At 37.9% G+C, this 21,528-nt stretch overlaps 2 protein-coding genes across 13 annotated transcripts in view; one reads left to right on the top strand and one right to left on the bottom strand.

Moving 5' to 3' along the window:
- LOC113590512 (rho guanine nucleotide exchange factor 28) overlaps positions 1-12,646 on the bottom strand; it is a 26,265-nt gene extending 13,619 nt beyond the window's left edge. For 5 of the 10 annotated variants that reach the window (XM_081722750.1, XM_081722755.1, XM_081722756.1 and 2 more), the window contains exons 1-16: positions 10,190-12,644; positions 9,320-9,461; positions 9,099-9,231; positions 8,137-8,421; positions 7,491-7,659; positions 7,063-7,264; positions 6,415-6,478; positions 5,658-5,695; positions 4,434-4,494; positions 3,509-3,609; positions 2,494-2,560; positions 2,207-2,252; positions 1,960-2,038; positions 1,649-1,691; positions 1,502-1,557; positions 1,379-1,415 (exon numbers count right to left, since the gene is read on the bottom strand). In XM_081722750.1, the coding sequence (XP_081578876.1) occupies positions 1,379-1,415; positions 1,502-1,557; positions 1,649-1,691; positions 1,960-2,038; positions 2,207-2,252; positions 2,494-2,560; positions 3,509-3,609; positions 4,434-4,494; positions 5,658-5,695; positions 6,415-6,478; positions 7,063-7,264; positions 7,491-7,659; positions 8,137-8,421; positions 9,099-9,231; positions 9,320-9,448 (1,510 nt within the window). In that variant the 5' untranslated portion in view covers positions 9,449-9,461; positions 10,190-12,644. Of the gene's footprint in view, positions 1-1,378; positions 1,416-1,501; positions 1,558-1,648; positions 1,692-1,959; positions 2,039-2,206; positions 2,253-2,493; positions 2,561-3,508; positions 3,610-4,433; positions 4,495-5,657; positions 5,696-6,414; positions 6,479-7,062; positions 7,265-7,490; positions 7,660-8,136; positions 8,422-9,098; positions 9,232-9,319; positions 9,462-10,189 lie in introns of all 10 variants that reach the window. The other 5 variants (XR_014125825.1, XR_014125827.1, XM_081722757.1 and 2 more) reach the window with 4 other exon arrangements.
- On the top strand, positions 10,639-21,528 carry nr2f6a (nuclear receptor subfamily 2, group F, member 6a). Of its 3 annotated transcripts, none has more exons than XM_027030666.3 (6): positions 10,639-10,722; positions 14,444-14,554; positions 14,757-15,322; positions 15,817-15,911; positions 16,260-16,814; positions 18,604-21,528. In XM_027030666.3, the coding sequence occupies exons 3-6, from the start codon at positions 15,054-15,056 to the stop codon at positions 18,876-18,878; spliced, it is 1,194 nt and encodes a 397-aa protein (XP_026886467.1). In that variant the 5' UTR covers positions 10,639-10,722; positions 14,444-14,554; positions 14,757-15,053; the 3' UTR covers positions 18,879-21,528. The 3 variants fall into 3 exon arrangements, with proteins under 3 accessions (XP_026886467.1, XP_026886460.1, XP_081578884.1); XM_027030659.3 differs by having other exon boundaries at positions 16,257-16,814; XM_081722758.1 differs by having other exon boundaries at positions 16,149-16,814.

The raw sequence follows: 21,528 nt of genomic DNA, 5'->3' as shown, positions 1-21,528 counted from the left end.
CATAACACATGACACATTTTTCTGTATTTCCACAAAGAGCAGCTGCTTTAAGAAATTCCATTTCTGAAGTCACACACACACACACACACACACACACACACACAAATGCACATACACACATAGTTGCAATAAGAATGTGAAAAACTGAAACAGGTTAAAAAAAAGTAAATCAGGAAATTGGCACTATTTTGTTCAAAATATATCTTCAAATCTATGTAATAATACATGGTAAACTTAACCATTTTATAAAGCATTATTCTCCATGGTGCTACATAAGGTTTGTTTTACACAAACATGCACACACTCATTTTATGTTTAAAATATAAACCTGCATGATGTCAGACTCAAGATATCATTACAGATTATATATGATATTTTAGGAGATTCCTGTGTTGTTTGTGTGCATACAGTGTCAAGTGCTTGATGTTTACCATCATATGGCGACAAAAATATTTCTTTTTTATAAAGAGAATTAACAGTGCAGAGACATTATTACTTCAATTTAGGAGAAATAAAAGATATAACTGAAAAGGAAGTCATTTGAAGCCTTAATATATGTAGTAATCTTGTTTTCTTTATTCTTGATTATTTCATTAGTGTTTCTGAACACTACCTAGTAATGTAATTTAACCTAATGTGTTTAAACTAATGTGTGTAATGTGAATGTCATGATTGGTAACCCTCCTAGTGTCCATGTCTCCATGGTTTCCTTGTCTCATGTTTTTGTTTTGTTTTGCTTCCTTGTTGTTGTTCCGTTTCTTAGTTTTGTTCTCTCTGCCCCTTATGATTTGCACCTGTTTCTTGTTTAGTGCTCATTAGATCATGTATTTAAGACCTGTGTTAGTTAATTCTTGGGGCTTTTTATTGTAAATCCAGCATCTTTTTGTGAATCGAAGCCTGTTTGTTAATCCTGGCCTGTGTGTGTGTGTGTGTGTGTGTGTGTGTGTGTGTGTGTGTGTGTGTGTGTGTGTGTGTGAGAGAGAGACTCAAAGCCTCTGTGTTATTCCATGCCTCTGTCGAGTTTGTGTTAATCCATGCCTTTGCGTTTCCTAGCCATGTATTAATTCTCATTTGTTTATTGTAGTCTGTTTGTTATAATCTGCTTCCCTTTTCTGTTGCCATGTGTTTGTGTTTATTATGTATTTCTGGACTCTCCTTGGTAATTTCACCCTTGACTGTGACTACATCTCTGACTCTGGATTTGCCCCAATCTCGCTCTTCTCCGCCCACGCATCCGCCTCCTTAATGCTCAATGTTACAGCGAAACCTGTCATAATAGACAGGTTTGGCTATTTCTAACACAAGGTTAGGGTGGAGTACAGTGAAATCAATTAAAAGTCACGTAATCAGGATGGAGCAGTGTGAATGGCTCACTCACAAAGTAGGATAGAACAACTGGTGGTCTTCAGGGGAACCTGGTGAGGAGAAAGCAAAGTAAAGAAAAGCTAAGAGTCATGACATCAGTGAAATGAGGGCAAATTTGAAATGTATCTACTCTCACCTTACAACATACAGGAGCCATGTCACCACAGGTCTTGTGAGTAGTTATGAAGGAATCTGTAAAAAAACCAAATACAGTCATTACATTACACACACACACACCCAAACACACACACACTCACACTTCTTGAACATTAAATCCACTTACTTGCGCACCGTTGACATCCTTTGATAAGGGGTGTGTGGTACACCTGTCAGGGTGGAGAAACAGAATGTTCAGGTGAGCAGGTAGGTGCAGGGTGGAGCCTCTGCTAGTAAGCCCTGGGTTATGCTGTATTTTCCCTGTCATTATTCACAGTAACAGTTTTGTGGAAGTTTTGTTAGGTAAAGAATTGCAATTTAGCTACAATGCACACAGGAGACCAAGTTTATGGTTCGACAGGCTAAATTTGGCTTTTAAGAAAATTTTATTTTGATTTTCGTGTACACCATTTGTTCTCTTAGGAAGCTAAGACGTGCTTTGGGCTTTTCCATTTCCGCATGAGATGAAATGGCATATTCTTCCTCCTCTGCATTGAGTTCTTCATTATTCTTCTTGCTGAAATATGAGACGAATGATAATTTGAACCATAGATATGTATATATATTTGTGTATGTGTGTGTGTATGTGTGTGTGTGTGTGTGTGTGTGTGTGTGTGTGTCACCTGTTAGTCTATTGTCTGTATGTGTGATGAGAGTGAAAATTCCAGGTAGAGAAAGTTCATACCTTTCATTGATTATAATTATTTCTTTAAAACTGGTTGGAGAAAACTCTAAAAATGTAGACAGAATTAAAAATAGTTTTAACTGAAACTGAAAACTCAAAAAGTAGATCAACAAAAATCACACAATAACAGTAAAAATACAACAAAGCAATACAGTTAAATAATAATGCTCCTCACATCACTCTTCTTAAACGTTCCTTCAGGTTTGGGAAAATATGGAGCATTCTAAAGAATAAGACAAAGTACTACAATATACTTCATTATAGAAAACAAAAATACACACACCCACCTGTTGCACTGCAAACCAGCATTCCTGATTGGCTGCTGGCAGTTGAGTCAGACTCGGAGCAGGGTTCCTGGGAGCAAAATATTAAATTCTCACTGAACATTACAGCATATTTTATCACTACCAATAAAAGCAAATGTTTTCACTATACTTATACACCATCAGTGTTACATATGTAATTGTACCATAAATTACAATTGAACCCTGTGTACCGATGCATTTGTACTCTGTATATGCATAATAAGAAACAGTGTATTAAAGGGTTGTTACATACATGGTGAATATTTAGTACAAATGTGTTTAATGTGAAGTGACTCTCAGTGGTCTTTTGCACATCAGACCTTTGATATGGGCAGAAAAATGTGTCAACTTCATCACACAGCAGCATGCTTGCTCCAATATTTGTGTTGATTTAACCCTTGAACATAACCCTGACTTCTAAGGTCCAACCATATCCCTTAAATGTGTTCCGTGCATTTCACTGAGCTGTTTGGAGAAACATCATTGAATCCTTGCCTTGTGGTACCAGATATTGTCATGCTGAAAAAATCTACTGCTAATTTTTTTTCTTCCAATACTTGTATTCAGTTTTTTACTTCCTTCGCAAACTGTCAACACAAAGTAGAATTCTGTAAAGTCCCATTTGTTCATTGTTCATGGTGTAAATGGTGTGCATTATTTTATGCCTCTCTCAGCACCAATACCACATTGGACTGTCAGTTGTCCAACCTTTAGGCCAGTTTTTGTCAGAAGGAAATGATCTGAGTACAAGTCAACAGCCAAGATAGATGATTATTTACACCTGTTATTTTCATGTGCCTCAAACATACCTTCTTCGACCAGTGACTGAGTTTTGTGAGTAACCACAAAATTGTTGTTAGGCAGGTGACCATTGATTTGGCATGCTTTCAACCATGTGTATGCTTTGAATTACATACTAGGATATATTTTCTCTAATTTTTACAATTACTATTCTTATAACTTTCATGTTAGAATTCGCATTGTAATGTAATTTTACCTGTTCTTCATCAGCACGTATGCTTCCCACACTGGATTCTAAGATTTCACTGAATCCAACAGGAGAGCTGATACTCAAATTAGAATGATTATCTGATCCACCTATTAAAACAATTAAATACATGGTGAAACCAGGTTATAATGTTTTAAATCAAATTTAAGTAACAATGGCTTATTATGTTGAGAAATTATTCTAGCAATTAAAAAAAACCTTACAATTATTACAGTTAGAATTGAAATAAAATGTTTCTCCTGAGAATTACTTAAGGCTAATTTATTTATGACTTGTGATGGTTTATAAATTGTGGGAAACATATAGTCAAATTTAACAGCTTTTACATGCATTTGGTACATTTTGAAGATCTCAGGTAATGTAAATGTTTCCAAGTTTTGTGCTGTTACATCCATTTGGTACTTTTTGAAAGTAGTGCTACATGCTTGCAAATTTTGCACAGTTTTCAGATTGGCTGTATTAAAAAGCAAGTAAAACTTGATGTGATAAAGTATTGTTGGGTGGTCTTCATCTGAAATGAATTTCAGGGGAAATATAAGATAGTTTATTTTTCACTTTTACTTTAAAATATCACCAACCACTTGTTTTACAAAATATACTTATTTTGTAACTACATAATTAATTTAATGTTTTAAGAAAAAATAAATGACAGAAAATAACTGTCTTGAAGTTGTCATTAAAACAATGCGCCCTATCATAAAACCATAATAACCATAATCAGTGTGTGTGTGTGTGAAAAGAATCAAAACTTGTAATGCTCAAGTTCAAGGTAAATCATAACTTGTGGAACACAAGTTATAAAGGTCTTTCATAGTAATTTTATAAAATTTTAAAGGCATGTTTTCCAGTAGTAAATATATTTTTGTAGCAAATGAGAGTAGTAAATATGTAGCTGTAAAATTAAAGAATTTACCAGAGTTTAGAGATAATAGAAGTTCTTCATCTTCATCAGCACTTGAACTGCTTAACCATACCTGACAACAAAAAATAAATAAAAAAAATAAATAAAATAAAAAAATAAAAATAAAAAAACATTTGGGGAAAAATAAGAGAGAAGACAATAAAAACTGATAAACAATTCAGCATTGAAATGTAGTATTATTAGATGTGATTATTATTTGATTATTAGATTATTTTTTCAAGCAGGTCTAACTGTGCATTGATAGTATCTCAGTTTTGACAGTGCTTGAATGTTGGCTGGAATTTGAACAATTTCAAAACTGCAAAAACACAAAAGAGCAATAACTGTTTAATGCAGAAGTGCTTTTTAGGGAAGAGAGTAATTGACTGGTTACTGGAAGAGAGTAATTGACACACAGCTGGTCCTGACACTGAGTTCATTAACAAACACTAATACTGTTCCATATCAGGACCAGTCTGAAATACAAACAATCAGACTAAAATTAAACACAGAACCACGATTACAAAGTCCAGATTCCGTGAACACAACCTGCCTAACCAGATCGCCTGATATAAGAAATTATGGCTGCCCAGAGACCAGAGAGTCTGCCAGCAGTGTAACAAAGACACTGTAGAGACAGAGCTGCACTTTCTGACTGAGTGTGAAACATTCAACTAAATACAGTACTTCACAAAATTTGAGATGACACACCCCATCTTTAAGTCTCTATCCAAAACTGACAAACTGCCCATTCTATTGGGAGAAAAGAAAGAAAGCAGCGCTTTAGCGCTTTAACTGGGTAATATATATCTGCCTGCTATAATATGGGGGATACACACACAGACACACACACATACAAACACACTTACACACACATGCAGGCTGTATCTCCCAGCTTATGTAATTATCTAATTATTAATTTTTTCCCATCTTTATTATTATTTTTTTCTATTCTTTTCACTTCTTTCCTTTCAATTCTTTCAGTGATTATTTATTACCAATTACAGGTATTTTCAAATGCATTATTATAACAGAATTCTTAATTTACTTAATTCAAAGGTTCATTCATGTTGTTTATTGTAATGCTGCTTTGGCAATACTGTTAATGCATATGGTCATGCCAATAAAGCTTACTGAATTGAATTGAGTTGAATTGACTGCACAGTGATCCAGTTCCCTAAAAATCAGAGATGAAGATTATAACACAACCAACAGAAAATGTATATTTCCACTCACGTTGTATGGTGCGACTGCATGTGTTGAATGTGGTTCATCTAGATTGAAGAGGGCAGAGTGTAAAGGACACATAAACAGTGGAAACACACAAATCACATTAATTTATACAACACTGCTTCTCTTGTGATTAGGGCTGTACACAAATTTTGATTTGAATCTGTGAATCCTATATGAACATGAGACAAGTATGTATAGCTTGTATTATTAGGAAGATAGGAGAGTCTGAGTCAGATGATATGGATAGCAATGACATTTTTTGAACCACAAAGTAACTACAATAACTCCCGACTTCATTTTTCCACAGTAGATGCAGAAAATTAAATTGTCTGATGATTAATTAGCTTTAATGATTCTTATTCATTGTTTATACTTGCACTATACTGAACTTCTAAAAAGGTAGTCAGATTGTATACAGGCATCTTCAGTCCAAATAGCCAAATGCCAATACTGTACATAGCAGTTAGATGCTAGTTTGATTTCTGCTATAGAAAACTTGAAAAATAGAAAATGAAATACAAATTCTTGGCAGAATGAGATTTAAAATTGGCTCATATATGCAACACAGATATAAGTCTCATTATGTAAGTGGATGGTCCATTTAGCATGATTTATATGTCTGATATAAGCAAAAATAAAAAACAGTAATTCTAGACACTGACATTTTTTCATATTCTATTTTTGATATTTCAAATCAGGAATCTTTGCCCACTTAAGTAATATTCACAGATTTGAACTCTAGGGAATTTGAAGCACAAACCTAAAGGTGATACTAAAGTGTCCTGATCTGGCCTGTTCACTTTACTGGCACCAAGTTCTTCAATCTGAGAGTGTACACACACACACATAAACCATTGACAGTGATAGGCAGGAACCACACCTGAAATATTTTATGACAGTTACAAATGTTTACAAAACATGCATATAGTGCATCTGATACTGTACGTGTAAAGTAAAATTGTTTTACATAGTAATTGCACTACAATGATGTTCATTAAAGGTCAAAGTCTCAGGCATCAAATGAACATGCCCATTAATCACATTTTATTGGCTGCTATGGTGAGAAACATAATTAACAAAGCAGTACCATGGATTTTTTCCATCTCTGTCTGGAAGCCATAGACAACTATCTGCACTACTGATTGAAGTTTGGTCACATAAAGAAGTCAAAAACAATGGAACCTCCATAAATAAATAAATGAAGTGACATATTCCAAATGCTACAACAGCTTCTAGTAGTGTCTGGTATTGCACTACACTTCTCAATTTAATTTATCACAGCGATTTCATTTAGACTTTTATTATCCCACATTTAAATCAGTTCCTGCTTACACCACTATACAAAACAGTCCTTTCCTAAAGTCATTTTTAGTCTAAATCATTAAAATCTGGATGAAGCTAAGATTACCTTGTGCAGTAGGGAAGAGTCCCTTATACAGTCTCTTAGTAGTAAGATGGTTGACTGCATGTGATGAATGGAGTACACATAGTGGGAAATGCACACTGACAGTGACATGACTCCAAGAGAATGGTTATACTTGAGGAGATGAGAGCGACCTATCCACACCTGAGAAACCCCTGCCAGGGGTGTAGCTAGTGGATTAGGAGGACTGAGAGAGACAGAAAATTAAAGAAAAGGGAAGAAATGTAAATATAGCAGAGTTTACATCCCATAGATCTATAAAATGTAAAATGTAAAGCTACCTATGCTTGCTGTGGCTTTTTGAGCAATCACACGCACACATTGAGCAAATTATTATTAAATAACTGCCAGCATGATAACATTCACCAAATGTAGAAAAGTCATATAAGAAAGAGAAATAAAAATCTTTCTACTGGGTGAGAAGCCTTAATAGATCATGCTGTTTGGTCTGCCGGGCAAGTTCTAGCGGTGTGTCTCCTTCCTGATTGGGTGAGCTTATGACCATCAGAGCACCAGGCTGACAGAGGAGGAACTCTAAGACACGTACAAAGCCCAACCTCACACAAAGATGCAAGAGAGACTCTACATGAACACACACACACACACATACACACACATACAGAGAGTGAGAGAGAGTGAAAGAGAGAGTGAAGAGAGAGAGAGAGAGAGAGAGAGAGAGAGAGAGAGAGAAGAAACAATGAAAGAAGAAAGAGAAATTAATATAACACACCTGTATATTACACAGAAACTCTAACTCTCTATATCTATAAACCAACCCTTCAATCACAAAACACTGTAATTAGAGTATCCTGTCTTGCCTCTGGTTACCGCAGTGACCTAATTCAGTTAAAATACTGAGTTTAGAATTCTGCTCCTCATTTCCGGAAATTTGTGTCATTTGGATGTGAAGCAGAATCCAGAACAAATCAGATCACACACACACACACACACACACACACACACACACACACACACACACACACACAGGAATATAGAGGAACACACACAGGAATATAGAGGAATATAAGTGGGTTCACTTATAGCCATACACACACACACCTTGTGCTGACTGGCTGAGTAGATCATAAGGGGTTTGTAGGTTCGCCAAAGCAAGTGTGACACGCTGATCCATTTGCGTTTGGGTGCTGCAGTTACTCAAACCATACTGACGAATCAGATCCCTGTATTCAGTTGTGCTGAGGCAGTTACTATGGGTTACCAGGTACTCAGCCAGTTCCTGTGCATCATCTTCCACGTATGTCAGAAATGACATGCCCACATACCTCACCACACCTTTGATATGTGTGTATGCTTTCACACAAACTGTCTCCTGTTGATTATGGCCTGTATGCATGCATGAACACATATATACACACACAAGCACACAAACACACATTAATTCCTCATATGACAGAGTCAATATATTGTAGATAAGTAAATAGTCTATGCACTTCACTAACAAATTGCACATGGATTGAACATTAATGAAACAAAAAGGCACTCAACTGTAAAATGAGGCACATTGCCCTCTAATAGCAAAAATATTTACACTATGGCTATATTCACACACACTCATTCACACACACACACGCGCGCGCGCATAGGATAATATTTTATATATTTAAATGTGTTTATATATTTAAATATGGTCATAGTGTAAAATATACATGAACATATTTTGAGTCTCAGTGGGTGATTTTATTTTGCCATTAGAGAATGGCATGAATCATACTGCCACTTTCATTTAGTTCAAATGACACTGAAATTAAAAGCCCTTTGTTTGAAATCAAGATTTGAAGATTTCTATTAAAAAAATAAAATAAAATGAAAGCTTTGGAATGATGACCAAAAAATGACGAAAAAGTTCAAACAATAACATGCCAGATCAGACAAACAACAGCAAAAAATATATAATTTTTTGAAGGGTACTCTGATAATTTAATAAGTTAATGTTTGCCATGGAGAACCTGAAAATAGGGATTAAGAGAGACAAACAAAGGACAGGAATAACATGGAGTTACCTGGAGCAATGAAGTACAGAATGGAGTGAACTTTAGTTGGGAGAACATGAAGAAGACTGGATCCTTCTATAACCACAAAAACCTCCTCATCTTCCATTACTAAGGGGATCAAAGCGAAGACTCTTGCCTGACCCTGAGACACACAAACACATGAACAGTGCCCACATGAACACACACACACACACACACACACACACACACACATATACATTTATACTCACATAAAGGGGCACTTCTTTTCTGCTTAGCTCCATGGTTGCAACAGCGCCTGAAGCTTTATAATGATTAAAAATAAACATGCAAATGCAAAATCCCTGTCTTCTCTCAGAAGCTGGAAAACCAGGAACCATAGAAGATGTGTGACTACAGTACACACAGTAAGAAAGAATGAAAACGAAAATGAGGGCGAGAGACAGACCGAATTATAGGGGTGGGGGGGAGGGGTGGTTGACAGAGGATGGGGGAGGAACAAAAAAACAAGGGAGGAGGTCAAGAAAAGAAGGAGAGAGAAGAAAAGAAAACGATAAATGGAATGTAAAAAAATATCAGCGCATAAAGAGAAAAGCAAATGCATAAGCGTTCAGTTATGAATGAAAAATCTTTAAAGACTTCTGTATTAATGGGCAAGATTACTCTATAGTTAACAATTACATACCGAAATATGTTAACATTCCATTGTATATCTTACAAATATGTTTTCCATATGTTATGCAGTGGAACAGTTTTCCCACACATGGCATAAGTAGCATAACTTAGTTACACAGATACATTCAAAAACATACAATAGGTGCTCTGCAGCTGGGCTAACTTGAAACTAGTGGTTTTTAGAATTAGTGACTTTGGGATGGGAAAGTGAATGCATTACATCATGATTACCACCTGAGAATAATCTGCAAACCAAGCACCTTGATTTCTGTTCGTACCTTCAAGGCCTTCCTAACCGGGTTTATCACAGTCCAATGCATTAATCCTCTCAAGTATATAGGTTTGGAAAGTTGCTGAACTTAAGAGCTGACTAGTTCAATGGGCATTGGTCAGAACATACATTGGGAATGGGAACATTGGTTACCAGGAGAAAGGAAAGCACAAACCTTTTTTATTAACTTGTGGCAGTAGGACAATTATTCTATAATTGTAGTATTCTCATTTTTATAATGCAATATAGCTCTTGACCTTTTGAGTAACAGGATGACACTGTCAGGGTCCAGAACATGTCATCCTGCTCATCCAACTCTAACGCTGGAGCCTCCCAGAGCTATGGGATGTCCTGTAAATGCTGGAGCACCCCTGGGCTATGTGCTGTCCTGTACACTATAGAGCCCCACAGGGATGTGTGTTGTCTTGTATATGCTGGTGCCCCAAAGAACTGTATGCTGTCCCGTAATATATAATGACTTGCTAGTTGTCTTTTTCCTCTGTATTCTTCTGTATTTTTCAATGTCCTCCTCTTTTAGAGTATTTGTACTTGTGTCATTTCCACCACCACTCCCCTCCCCCCACGATTTGCTAGTATTGGCGTACGGGCCACCGTAGTTATATTCGACTTCCCTTCCAGGCACGCGAGGAGGCGCGAGCACCAAACTGTATTGCTTGTTGAACGTTGGACCAGTTTCAGCTTTCGAAGGTAAGCATAAGAAATCGTTTCGCGGAAAGTTGAATTTTCTTGTGAAATGCACTTCTGTTCAGAGCTATGAGTTTAAGGTCACTTAAACTTCAAAATAGCATTTCCCTTTTAGTCATAGCTCCGCTACTCAGTCTACTGGTTAGGCCGCGCTGGATATCTGGCTAAAGCATCTTTTACAAAATGATAGAAGACTCGCTAGGTAAGATAGCTAGATACGTTGCTTATTTAAAATCAATAGCAAGCATATTCCCATATCCTGCAGAGTGAGCTGGGTCGATTTTGGCCAGTTAATAACAACTATTTGAGAGATCTAGAATGACTTTTTGCAATAGTTAAGGGAAGACCACACTTCCTCTCATCAACAGAAATAAGACACTAGCTAGCTAATTGCTATTATTTTCCATTAAAATGTTAGGACTTTCTCATTATACATACACATATACTGTCAGTACGTGTAGCCGCTAGGATATCGTTGCATTTTCGACAGTTGAGCGATTGGGATATCGTGGGTTAACAATGCAGTCACAACAACGGGTTGGCTATCGCTAGCTAGCTAGTTATCTAACATGGATGGTGGACAAGCAGTAACCTGCTAGCTACTGAGTGGCTATCCTTGAACGACCGCGGGATATTTACAAAACAGCAAGCCAACTGCTGTCGACGTAGGCACAGTAATAAATAGCTAGCTAGCTAGCTAGCTAGCTAGCTAACATAGGTCTGGCACAAACCGCTGCGTACCTCCTTATACAGAAATTATTAGCACGCTGACCCAATTAAGAATCCGTGCGATGAGGGAGTGCTCGGGGAACATGATCGCAATCGGGACGGGATTTTCTCTCACCTGACTTCTTGAGTTATTGAGCGCCCCGAGCATTGTCGTTAGCTAGCTAGCTTGATTTTTTTTCCCCTGATGGATATGGTGGCTGCTTATCTTATTGATTTGATTCTCAGGTCAGATGTAGCGAACCGGATGTTCAGTCCAGCGTATTACACTAAGAGGTCTGTGCATTTGCAGAGATTAAGCTTTCGATGTTGTATCTTCAAGTTTGCCTTTGTGGGTGTGTGACCGTTGTCATTTGAGGTCATGGTCCTGCTTTGCGTTCGGATTACAGCTATAAAACCAGAGCAAACAACCTAAACGTCTCTTTGTTTTAAAGCGTACTAGCCATTTACCGAATAGCCCTTGGTTAAGATGGAATATAGGATACTGAAGACGTTAATAATTATATAGCTTGTTTGGAAACAGTAAACAACGGATCAATAAACTTGTTCTACTTATAAATGCAATAACACCATGCCCAATAAGCGCACGCTCTGTTTCTTAGGCAAACATGACCTATAAGTAAGCAAAGTGGAAGAGTTTGACCTACGATAAACCGGTTCTAAAATTACCTAAAAATTCACATAGCATCGCAAGCGCGAGCTTGTTTCTGATCGTTGCGGCTGGAGGCGCTATCGGATGAAAACTATCCGCTTCTGAGCACACGACCAGTTTCTTTTGGAGTAACGCACTGCAGATTTTTCAGTCACTTTAATAAGCTAACCTTTCTCAGACAGAGTTGTATCAGGTTATTTTCTAGCTAGGTAGGGAGTCATAGTGACATTGGTCATTATAGTTGAACAAGAATGCGTTTTTCAGAAAAATGCAGGACCTGTTTACATCTTGCATTACGTGTTTCTTTTTTGGATCATATCTAGATATACTCGGATATGGCCACCCCTAGCGTGACCAGAGGAGATCCAATTTTATTCTCCTGCATAAAAAGCACACCAACACATGTCCATTCCAGTATTACTTCATATTGTAAACGGGGGGTTTTAACAATTCCTACCAATATTACTGTGTTAAATAGTAATTTATTAAAAATTTAATGGTAATAAATGTAATTAGTAATAAAAATGTCAAATATTATATGCTGTCAAAGGACAATTAATGCAGGCAATGATGTCTCATCCTTCCATCCGTCCAGCTTCACTTGGACACTTTCGTCAGCCCAGAGTGCAGTTATGCACTGGATTTCTGGATACTCCACCTTGCAATTCTCCATGTTGTATTACATCTCATCTGCCAGCACTCTGCAGACATATTTTCATTTATGTAATTGTATGCGGATATTGAAAACGCATTCCGTTTACACTTGTATTAAACTTGGTCAAAATCCACACCTGGATATTCATGGATATTTACACCTGGATACCCCTGGATATTCATGTGGCCAAATGGAATGCAAACATGATGTGAAGACCAGAATTGCATGTCAATGCAAGGAGTAAACAGACTTGTAGAAGAAAAGGTGTTTTTGGGCTGCAGTGCCCTCCAGTGCAATTTTTTTTTTTTTTTTGGGTACTATTTGAGATTTCAAAATCATCTTTTAAGCAAAATCTATTGATTTCTGCATGATGTTTTTAAGTAGCAAAAGCAAAGACACTACCGTATCAGTGTTTGCCAAAGCATAGGCAGTATGCAAAAGTCTCAGTCTCTTTATTGTCATAGCCTTAACAGGATCAGTAGGCTACTTTTGCATTAGTAACCCTGCTCAAAATCACTGTAAAGGAATACAAAAAGTGTAGCACGGCTGTGCAAGGATTATATGTACCAACAGAAAGCATGGTAAATGTAGTAAATAGATTAGTTAGTTAGGACAGATGTAATTTTCACTTGTATATTTATATAGGCTATGTTCTAGCTCTACATTTTCTGTATTTGGCCACCAAGAAATAAAGCACATAAAACGCCTGTTCTCTTGTATCACTCACTGCAGAGATCCAAATTATTCCAGGAAGCAACATTAGCACAAGAACTGTGTAGAGAGCTTCATGAAATGGGTTTCCATGGCCAAGCAGTTGCACATAAGCCTAAGATCACTATGCACAAAGCCAAGCTTTGGCTGGAGTGACATAAAGCTCTCCACTGCTGGACTCTGGAGCAGTGGAAACCTGTGCTTTGGACTCATGAATCACACTTCACTATTTGATATTCTGACGGAACTCCATGTTAAACACCCATGACTTTGGAATGAGATGTCCAGCAAGCTCATATAGGTGTGATGGCCAGATAACCACATACTTCTGGCTAAATAGTGTTACAGTAGATTTGTTAAGAGAATACTTGCAATTATGCTGGTACGGGCACATGCCTAGAGAGGGCGTGGCTGGTCGATCTGCTGGTCAGCAGGGAAGAGTTATGATTATAATGGTTGCCAGGAATGCAGTTTATACACATTTGCTTAGAAGTGCATTCAAGATTGGACTGTGTTTTGGGTTTGTTTTTTGTTTTTTGTTTTATTTATTTGTTTTATAAAGTTTGTAGTAACATAGACCTAATGGATTGTTATAAAGTAAAGCTAATGCATTTTATTGATTGATTTTCAGGCTGCTGCATATAACCTATTAGGACTATTCAGTTTTTTCATTCAGAAAATATGAAAATTTGTTTCCACAGTGGCTGGTAGATTAATGTTTTAAATGTCCAGCAGTGAGACTGCAGTAAGTCACATTTTCTGCATATTTTCTGGGCTGTCACTTAGTCCAGATGGTCTGTCAAATTAACCTGTAGAGCCAAAAGGGACATGCTAGTCTCTGTTTAAAAGCAAATTTAAAAACCTAAGCTTTGGCCAATTTCACGTAAATCTCTTTAGCTGAAATTGGAAAAGCAAATTAAATTACTTTCCTTTATGTATTTTTTTTTAATGTAAATTATCCTTTCTGTTTTTATTGTTAGGTGGTTTGAGTAGACCTGGATAGATGGATGCACAACATTTTGGACAAGCCAAAGATTGATGGTGTATATGAAACTTCATATCTGTCTGAAGTCTGATTAGCTGACTTAAATGTAAGCCTCTCTTTTATATGCCCTTACATGCGCCTAGCTGTGTCCTTGCCAACATGGTGACTAATAATGGGGCGGGGCCATATACAGAAAGAATTGGTGTTATTTTAGTGTCCTGGGGTTAAAACCACTTATCCCTGATTTGTGTGAATCTTAAAGGTAAAATAATGTCAATCTTAAACTTACAAAGAGTTTTCTGTTGCAGGTCATGTTCTGTTGAGTACAGCTGAAAACGAAAAGCTTGTAAATATGAACAAAGGCCAGAAAGAGCACACACATGCAGCCTTTTCCAGTCAAAGCAAGAACTGATTGACTGACTGAACAGTTGGTTCAGGATCCTGAACGGAGCCTTTGTGTCACGTTGTGGACCATTTCCAGGTCTAGATGCCTACGGAGGATTTAGAGCACCGCACACCAAAGGAGCTGTTAAGCAAGCTGTATCGCCTGTCCTGACGGTGCAGTTCGTGCATATTCCCTCTGTGGCTTTGTTGATAACTAAGCAATGGCCATGGTGAGAGGGGGATGGGGAGATCCCAATGGGAATACTAATGGACTTGGAGACAAGGGCTATCTTAGGGGTGATGAGGATGATGGGTCACCACAAGGCGGTGGCAGCGACATAGAGGCAGGAGAAGACGACAAAGGCTGTGTGGTGGACTGTGTGGTGTGCGGTGATAAATCTAGCGGGAAACACTATGGTGTATTTACATGTGAAGGATGCAAGAGCTTCTTCAAGAGGAGCGTTCGGCGCAACCTGACCTACACCTGCAGGTAATGGTTTGTTTTCCCTTTCTGAGACTAATCACTGATATTAGTATCTTGCCTCGATAAGCAATGTTATCAAATTATTATTATTATCTTGGAAATTATGCAAACAAACCCTCCAGTACATGTGAGCTGTTTTCTGGTAGAGAGTGAAATGTGTATGAGCTTGTCCAGAAGAAAGCTAAACCAGTACTTTTGTGTCTGAAACAGTTGTTAAATTTGTGGTGTTACATTTTAAATCTGACCACTGAGCAACTGAACATGAATGAAAATTAAATCATTGTTTATTTATTTTGTTTAACATGCTGTTTTTTTTTTCTAGAATTTAGATTTGATATCTTTTAATTCTCTGTTGCAATACAATAATATTATTTATCTCTATAATGCTGGAGACAATCATTTACATTTATTTATTTACTTCATTCTACTAATATCACTGTGTTCTGATTGCTTCAATTTTATTTCTATTTTGAATTATACTCATTGTTTTTAATTTCCAGGTCCAACCGGGACTGCCAGATTGACCAACATCACAGAAATCAGTGCCAGTACTGCCGTTTAAAGAAGTGCTTCCGGGTGGGGATGCGTAAAGAAGGTGTGTCTTCATCTCACCAGACATCCAGATCCATACATTTTCCAAGCCCAATCCATATACTTATTGACATTAACAGTGTTGGTGCTCAAGTTGGTTTAATTTTTTTTCTTCTGCATTATATAGTTTGCATAAGTTTAACTAAAACAACAAGTTTGTAAGTTTTGAGCTTATTACAGCAGTTATTTTTAAATGATATTTTGTTTTGTTTTTTTTTGTTTGTTTGTTTTTTTATGTTAGAAGAGAAGGTTTTTCCCCCTTCATTTTCTTTTGCATCTCCCATCTGTCCTGTCATCCAACACTGTTCTGGCCCCAACTTTCACAGTCACTCTTCCCTTCCTCCTGCAGCAGTTCAGCGTGGTCGAATACCCCCATCGCATGCTGGCCTCAGCCCATCCACCACGCCGATAGGTGGCGGCAGCATTGGAGGAGTGAGCGAGTTCTACAACGGGCAGCCGGTGTCGGAGCTCATCTCACAGCTCCTCCAGGCCGAGCCCTACCCCAACAGCCGCTATAGCCACCAGTACGGCCAGCAGGGGACCAGCAGTGGCGGCATGGGCATCGACAACATCTGTGAGCTGGCTGCCAGACTCCTGTTCAGCATCATTGAATGGTCCCGCACCATCCCCTACTTCCCTGAGCTGCCCGTTCCAGAGCAGGTGGCCCTGCTGCGTCTCAGCTGGAGCGAATTGTTCATCCTGAACGCTGCCCAATCTGGCTTGCCTCTGCACACAGCGCCGTTGCTGGCCGCTGCCGGCTTCCATTCGTCCCCCATGTCAGCTGAGCGTGTGGTGTCTTTCATGGACCAGGTCCGCATCTTTCAGGACCAGGTGGAGAAGCTGAACCGCCTACAGGTGGACTCTGCAGAATACAGCTGCCTTAAGGCCATTGCCCTCTTCTCACCAGGTGAGCTTTATCCAGATCCCATTGACTTTGTGGCTTTTATCTGTTAGTTGCTTATGTGCATAAGTATAGCCAATTGTTGGTGTGTAATGAAATTAGGTTTGGTGAAATGATTTGGGGAAAAGGTGCATTTTCTAGCAGTGTGGCCTATAAAAGGCATTGCTTGCTGACTAAATCCCTGACACAACCATAGTGTAAATATGGATACATGAGGAGTCTTGGGTAGTGCACATTTAAATCTAGAAAATGTGAGACAAATTTGTTACATTTGTTTGCAAATGAGCCCATCTCCCAGCATTTTGGTACCACAGAGGTCTTGTCTTACGTGCCAAAGGGCTACCACAGAGATCTTGAAGGTTTTCATAATGTTTTGGCTCACCAGTGTATACTTTGTGCCAAAGTGTTTTCTGCAATAAATTTAATGGGCTTACCTGAGTACTTGAAAGAAGCACGGTCTGGGAGCATTTTATTGAAGAGCACAGACTTTAATGCAAGATGAGCAAAAATAAGATAGCATTCCACAGGAGAACGATTTAAGTGCAGTTTACATTGCTGGTCGAAAACTCAATTAACAAATGTATTAAATTCTAAGAATTGTTAATCAAAACATTAAGCAAAACATGAATTTGCAAGTCACTGCCTGATGCAGAACTGAACCTCTGACTGGGCAGCTTATCAAGATTCCTCAGCTATGTAGTCTGTGTAGTCAAATCACTGAAACCAGATGTGGTAGTTTTGTTTGTATCGAGGGGAATAATTAGTTTTGCAAAATACCTGTGTATTTTGTGATCAAAGAACAGAATAGCAACCTGCAGGTTTTTATTGAATAGACTAATTGTTCAATGTAGTAGAACAAGGACACCTTTGTTGTGTGTACTCTATTCCTTTTATTATTTGAAGCACTGTAGGTTAGAAGGAGATCTGGGATATTTTCTTTATGCATAAAAGTGATTTAAAGATCTTTCTCACATTTGATTTAGTCGATATAACCAAAAGATAGCTGACAACCTCAGCTTTCAATTGTAAGGCATAGGATGTGCTCCCAAGAGGAGAAAGTTCTCATGGCAGTGCTGCTGAATTTGGTACAACATGAGTTTGGATGTTTCTGTAACTACATGCTGGCTGTGTTCATCTTGACTATTATGCCAGGTCCTTAAAAAGCAAAGCAAATTCAGGGTATTTATTTCCTTTTCAGTTTAGTTTAACCGTAACTTAATCTCCTTGTTATACTTGGAAATGTACGAAGGTCTATAAATTAGTTGAACAAAAAACAGTGAGGCTCTAAAAATAAGCCATTTTCTCTGGATTGGTTTTGAACATATTTGAGACCTTTTGAGTGCTTAAAAGTTGCCTTACCCATGTTACAAAAGTGACCTCCTTGACTTTCATTTCTACTTATTTGCTTTTTCCTATTTTCTTTTTTTTTTATGTTAAAAGAAGACAAATCATATTTGTATATAAGCTACAGCACCTTTTTTGGTAATGCAGGACATTGCCCTAAAGACTAAATAATGTCTCAAGGACTTCTAGTTCTAGTGTGAAGGTTATAACTTTCGTCATTCCTACATGAACGACTGCCTCCCAGTTACTGAAATGCCATAGACTCTTGTGTGACATATGATATGCTAAGGATGGCCGTTCGGTAAAATTGGGTCTACGTACTTTAAAAAAAAACAATTTAGAGGAATCCTTCAAACTTTCCTTGGACACCTCTCTTAACATTCTGTCTGACTTTACCGTTATTTCTGACCTGTCATTTGTTCCCTCTTCTACTGTGTTTATTTGGTCACAGATGCATGCGGCCTGACGGATCCAGCTCACGTGGAGAGCTTACAGGAGAAGGTTCAGGTGGCACTGACAGAGTATGAGCGCGTGCAGTATCCCGGGCACCCCCAGCGCTTCGGCCGTCTGCTGCTGCGCCTGCCTGCTCTCAGGGCAGTGCCCGCCAGCCTCATCTCTCAGCTGTTTTTCATGCGGCTAGTGGGCAAGACACCTATTGAAACCCTCATCCGAGACATGCAACTCTCCGGCAGCTCCATCAGTTGGCCCTATGCAGCAGGGCAGTAGTTTTCTTCGCCGTTCCCAGAACGTCAGGCCATCGTTTTGTTCATTGGTTGCAGTATTGCATTCATCAATACACCAATGTTGGCTGTGCTGTTATCCACGGCAATAAATCACACTACTGCTATATTAGCTGACTAATGTCCTCCAAAGTGATGCACAAGCTGGGAATGCTAACATAAAGGAAAACTGGGGGGAAACACCTACCTTTTCCCTATACTCGCTGGCCTCTTTAATTAGGTACACACATCTTATAGGTGCTTTTTATAGGTAAACCGTTCCAGACCGTTGCCCGTCTTTCAGCCCTGTTCTGTCTCATCCATAAGCAGTCATTTTCTGACCACGGCACTGCTGCTGACTTCTCTTTGGATGGCAGACAGTTCTTAACACAGTGCAGACACTCGTAGTGGCATGGTGCTGCTGACACAAGTGGGTAAGGCAGCAGTGTTGCTGTGGGTTTTTACACATTAGTGTTACTGTTGGGTTGAGAAACATCTGACATCTAAAAATATTCAGCCAAAGAGTGATTGATAGTCATCCACAAACTTGTGGTTTCAGCTTGTGCAGGGCAAGAGAGACTCCAACTGTCTACCTACAAAATGTTTTGGGGTTTTTTTTGTTTGTTTGTTTGTTTTTTAAATACCAGTCTAACTGTATACCTGCAAAGTGTTTCCGATCTAATTTTTGTTTTACCAAAGTGTAGTGTAAAATGTAATGATCAAATGTAAATTTGATCACATCAATAGAGCACTTGAGCAAGCATGAAACACCAGTCCTTTTGAGCATTAAATTTCCATGGCCCCTAGTATTACCATTATTCATTTTCTCTTGAGACCAGACTGCTATTTTGGGAAAATGAGTGCAGCGTTTATTTGTGGATATGTAATGATGAGTATCACACTTGCAGTATTTAAACAGAAGATTGTTTAAAAAAAACTCAAAATCAGAAAAAAGTAATTTTTTGTGCTATTACATACCTGTAATGTTGGTAAAAGTTACTAAGATGTATACTTTTGCATATGGCTAATATTTTGATGTTGGTACTTATTACCAAAATTACTCCAAAGGACTCCAGTAACTTCATTAACCTACATGGGGCTAATGTAGCCAAATTGACTGTCATGTCTCTCCTTAAAGAGAGGAAAGTACTAAAACAGACCTATTTTGATGCTTTAATTTTTTTCTTTTTTTTAAATTTTAAAATCAACATTTGTCACACCCTCCAATATCTAGAGATGCAGAAAAACATTTAACTTACAAATTATGCATTTGCTAACCATCAGCCAAATTCATGTTGTATGCTTGTGTCCTACTATTAACTTGGCATCATACATGGAACTATGTTTGAAGTACCTGAAATATTCTGTTGACTTGGACAAATATCAGAAATGACAATAGTTCTATGCACAGACTACTTCATTTTAAAATAAATAATTAAGAGAAAGTGAATGCCACTGTTATTCAAAAATGCTTTTTTTTTCCCCCCATATGCATACGTGCAGTAGTGTGAATTATTTCTGCTTTAGCATGCTGTTTTTCCCTTGATCTTTGCTAGTTATTCCTGAACTTGGAGTTTGTCTATATATTTTAACCAAAAATACCTCTATTGTCCTTAGAGACATGAAAGAACCATCATATGTATCAGTTAACAATGCCATCACACCTTGGATGCTTACTTTTACTGCAAGAGGACTGGGGGCATTCATGAACAATTGCAATTTGTCAAAAATAATTTCTTCATTCTGCTTTTGTATTGATAAAATTTATGCTTAATTTTTTGTTGTACCCATCGAATGGCATTTAGATTCTACAAGCATGAGTAAATGGCTATACTCATGATGAGCCCTTTATGCCCATATCACCATATATTTTGCACTTTTGCATGTTTCTGATTGAGCATGCTAGCTGTATTGGACTGGCCACTAGGTGCTAGGGTAATCTGAGTCAAAGACCTGTAACTCATGAATGCTTAAATATGAATCCTCATTAAATATTATATATTGATGTAGAGTTTAATTTAGAAAGAGCAACTTTGGCTGTTCTTTTATCTGAAAGTGGCTAAATTAGTTCAGAAATGCTCAGTTACTCTGTTGGATTCAATTGTAAAATTCTTTCTACATCCCTGTTGAGAGTGGCATAAAATCTAAAAGCTTTTTGATTTACTGTGAGAAACAAACACCCTTATATGGTTTACCTTCATATAATGGGACAGAAGCATTGTTTGCATGTGTGTCTCCACGTTTTCACTAGAGCTCATATGAAAACCTCTGTGAGGGTTTGATTTCAGGACTTGCACTATGAGTTGTAAATACAGGAGAGTCTGGTTTCTTGTCAACACAGAGGAATGTCCATCCTCCCTCTTCTGAAAAGAGCATGCTTATCCAAATGGTTACATATCAGGAGCAACTGTGGTTATTGGGTTCTCAATGCATAAAGTTACAGTGCGAATATACTAAGCCAAGGTAGGACCACCAGCTCATTGCTTTGTCAGTTTGTTCAGTGGAATGTTTGCTAAAAAAAAAATTCAAACTGACTTCACAATAATAAGCCATGCAACAGATTTGAGTCATATGTTCATTTATTGCAACTGCTTTTCATGCCTTTCTTTTTTAACGTAAAATCAAACAAAACCTCCGCACAATTCACAGGATCCAAC

This window comes from Electrophorus electricus, chromosome 11 (assembly GCF_041902795.1).
Source record: "Electrophorus electricus isolate QZ-2024a chromosome 11, ASM4190279v1, whole genome shotgun sequence".
Lineage (NCBI taxonomy): Eukaryota > Metazoa > Chordata > Actinopteri > Gymnotiformes > Gymnotidae > Electrophorus > Electrophorus electricus.
The sequence above is the reverse complement of the archived record's forward strand: the minus strand, read 5'-3'. Positions and strand labels throughout refer to the sequence as shown.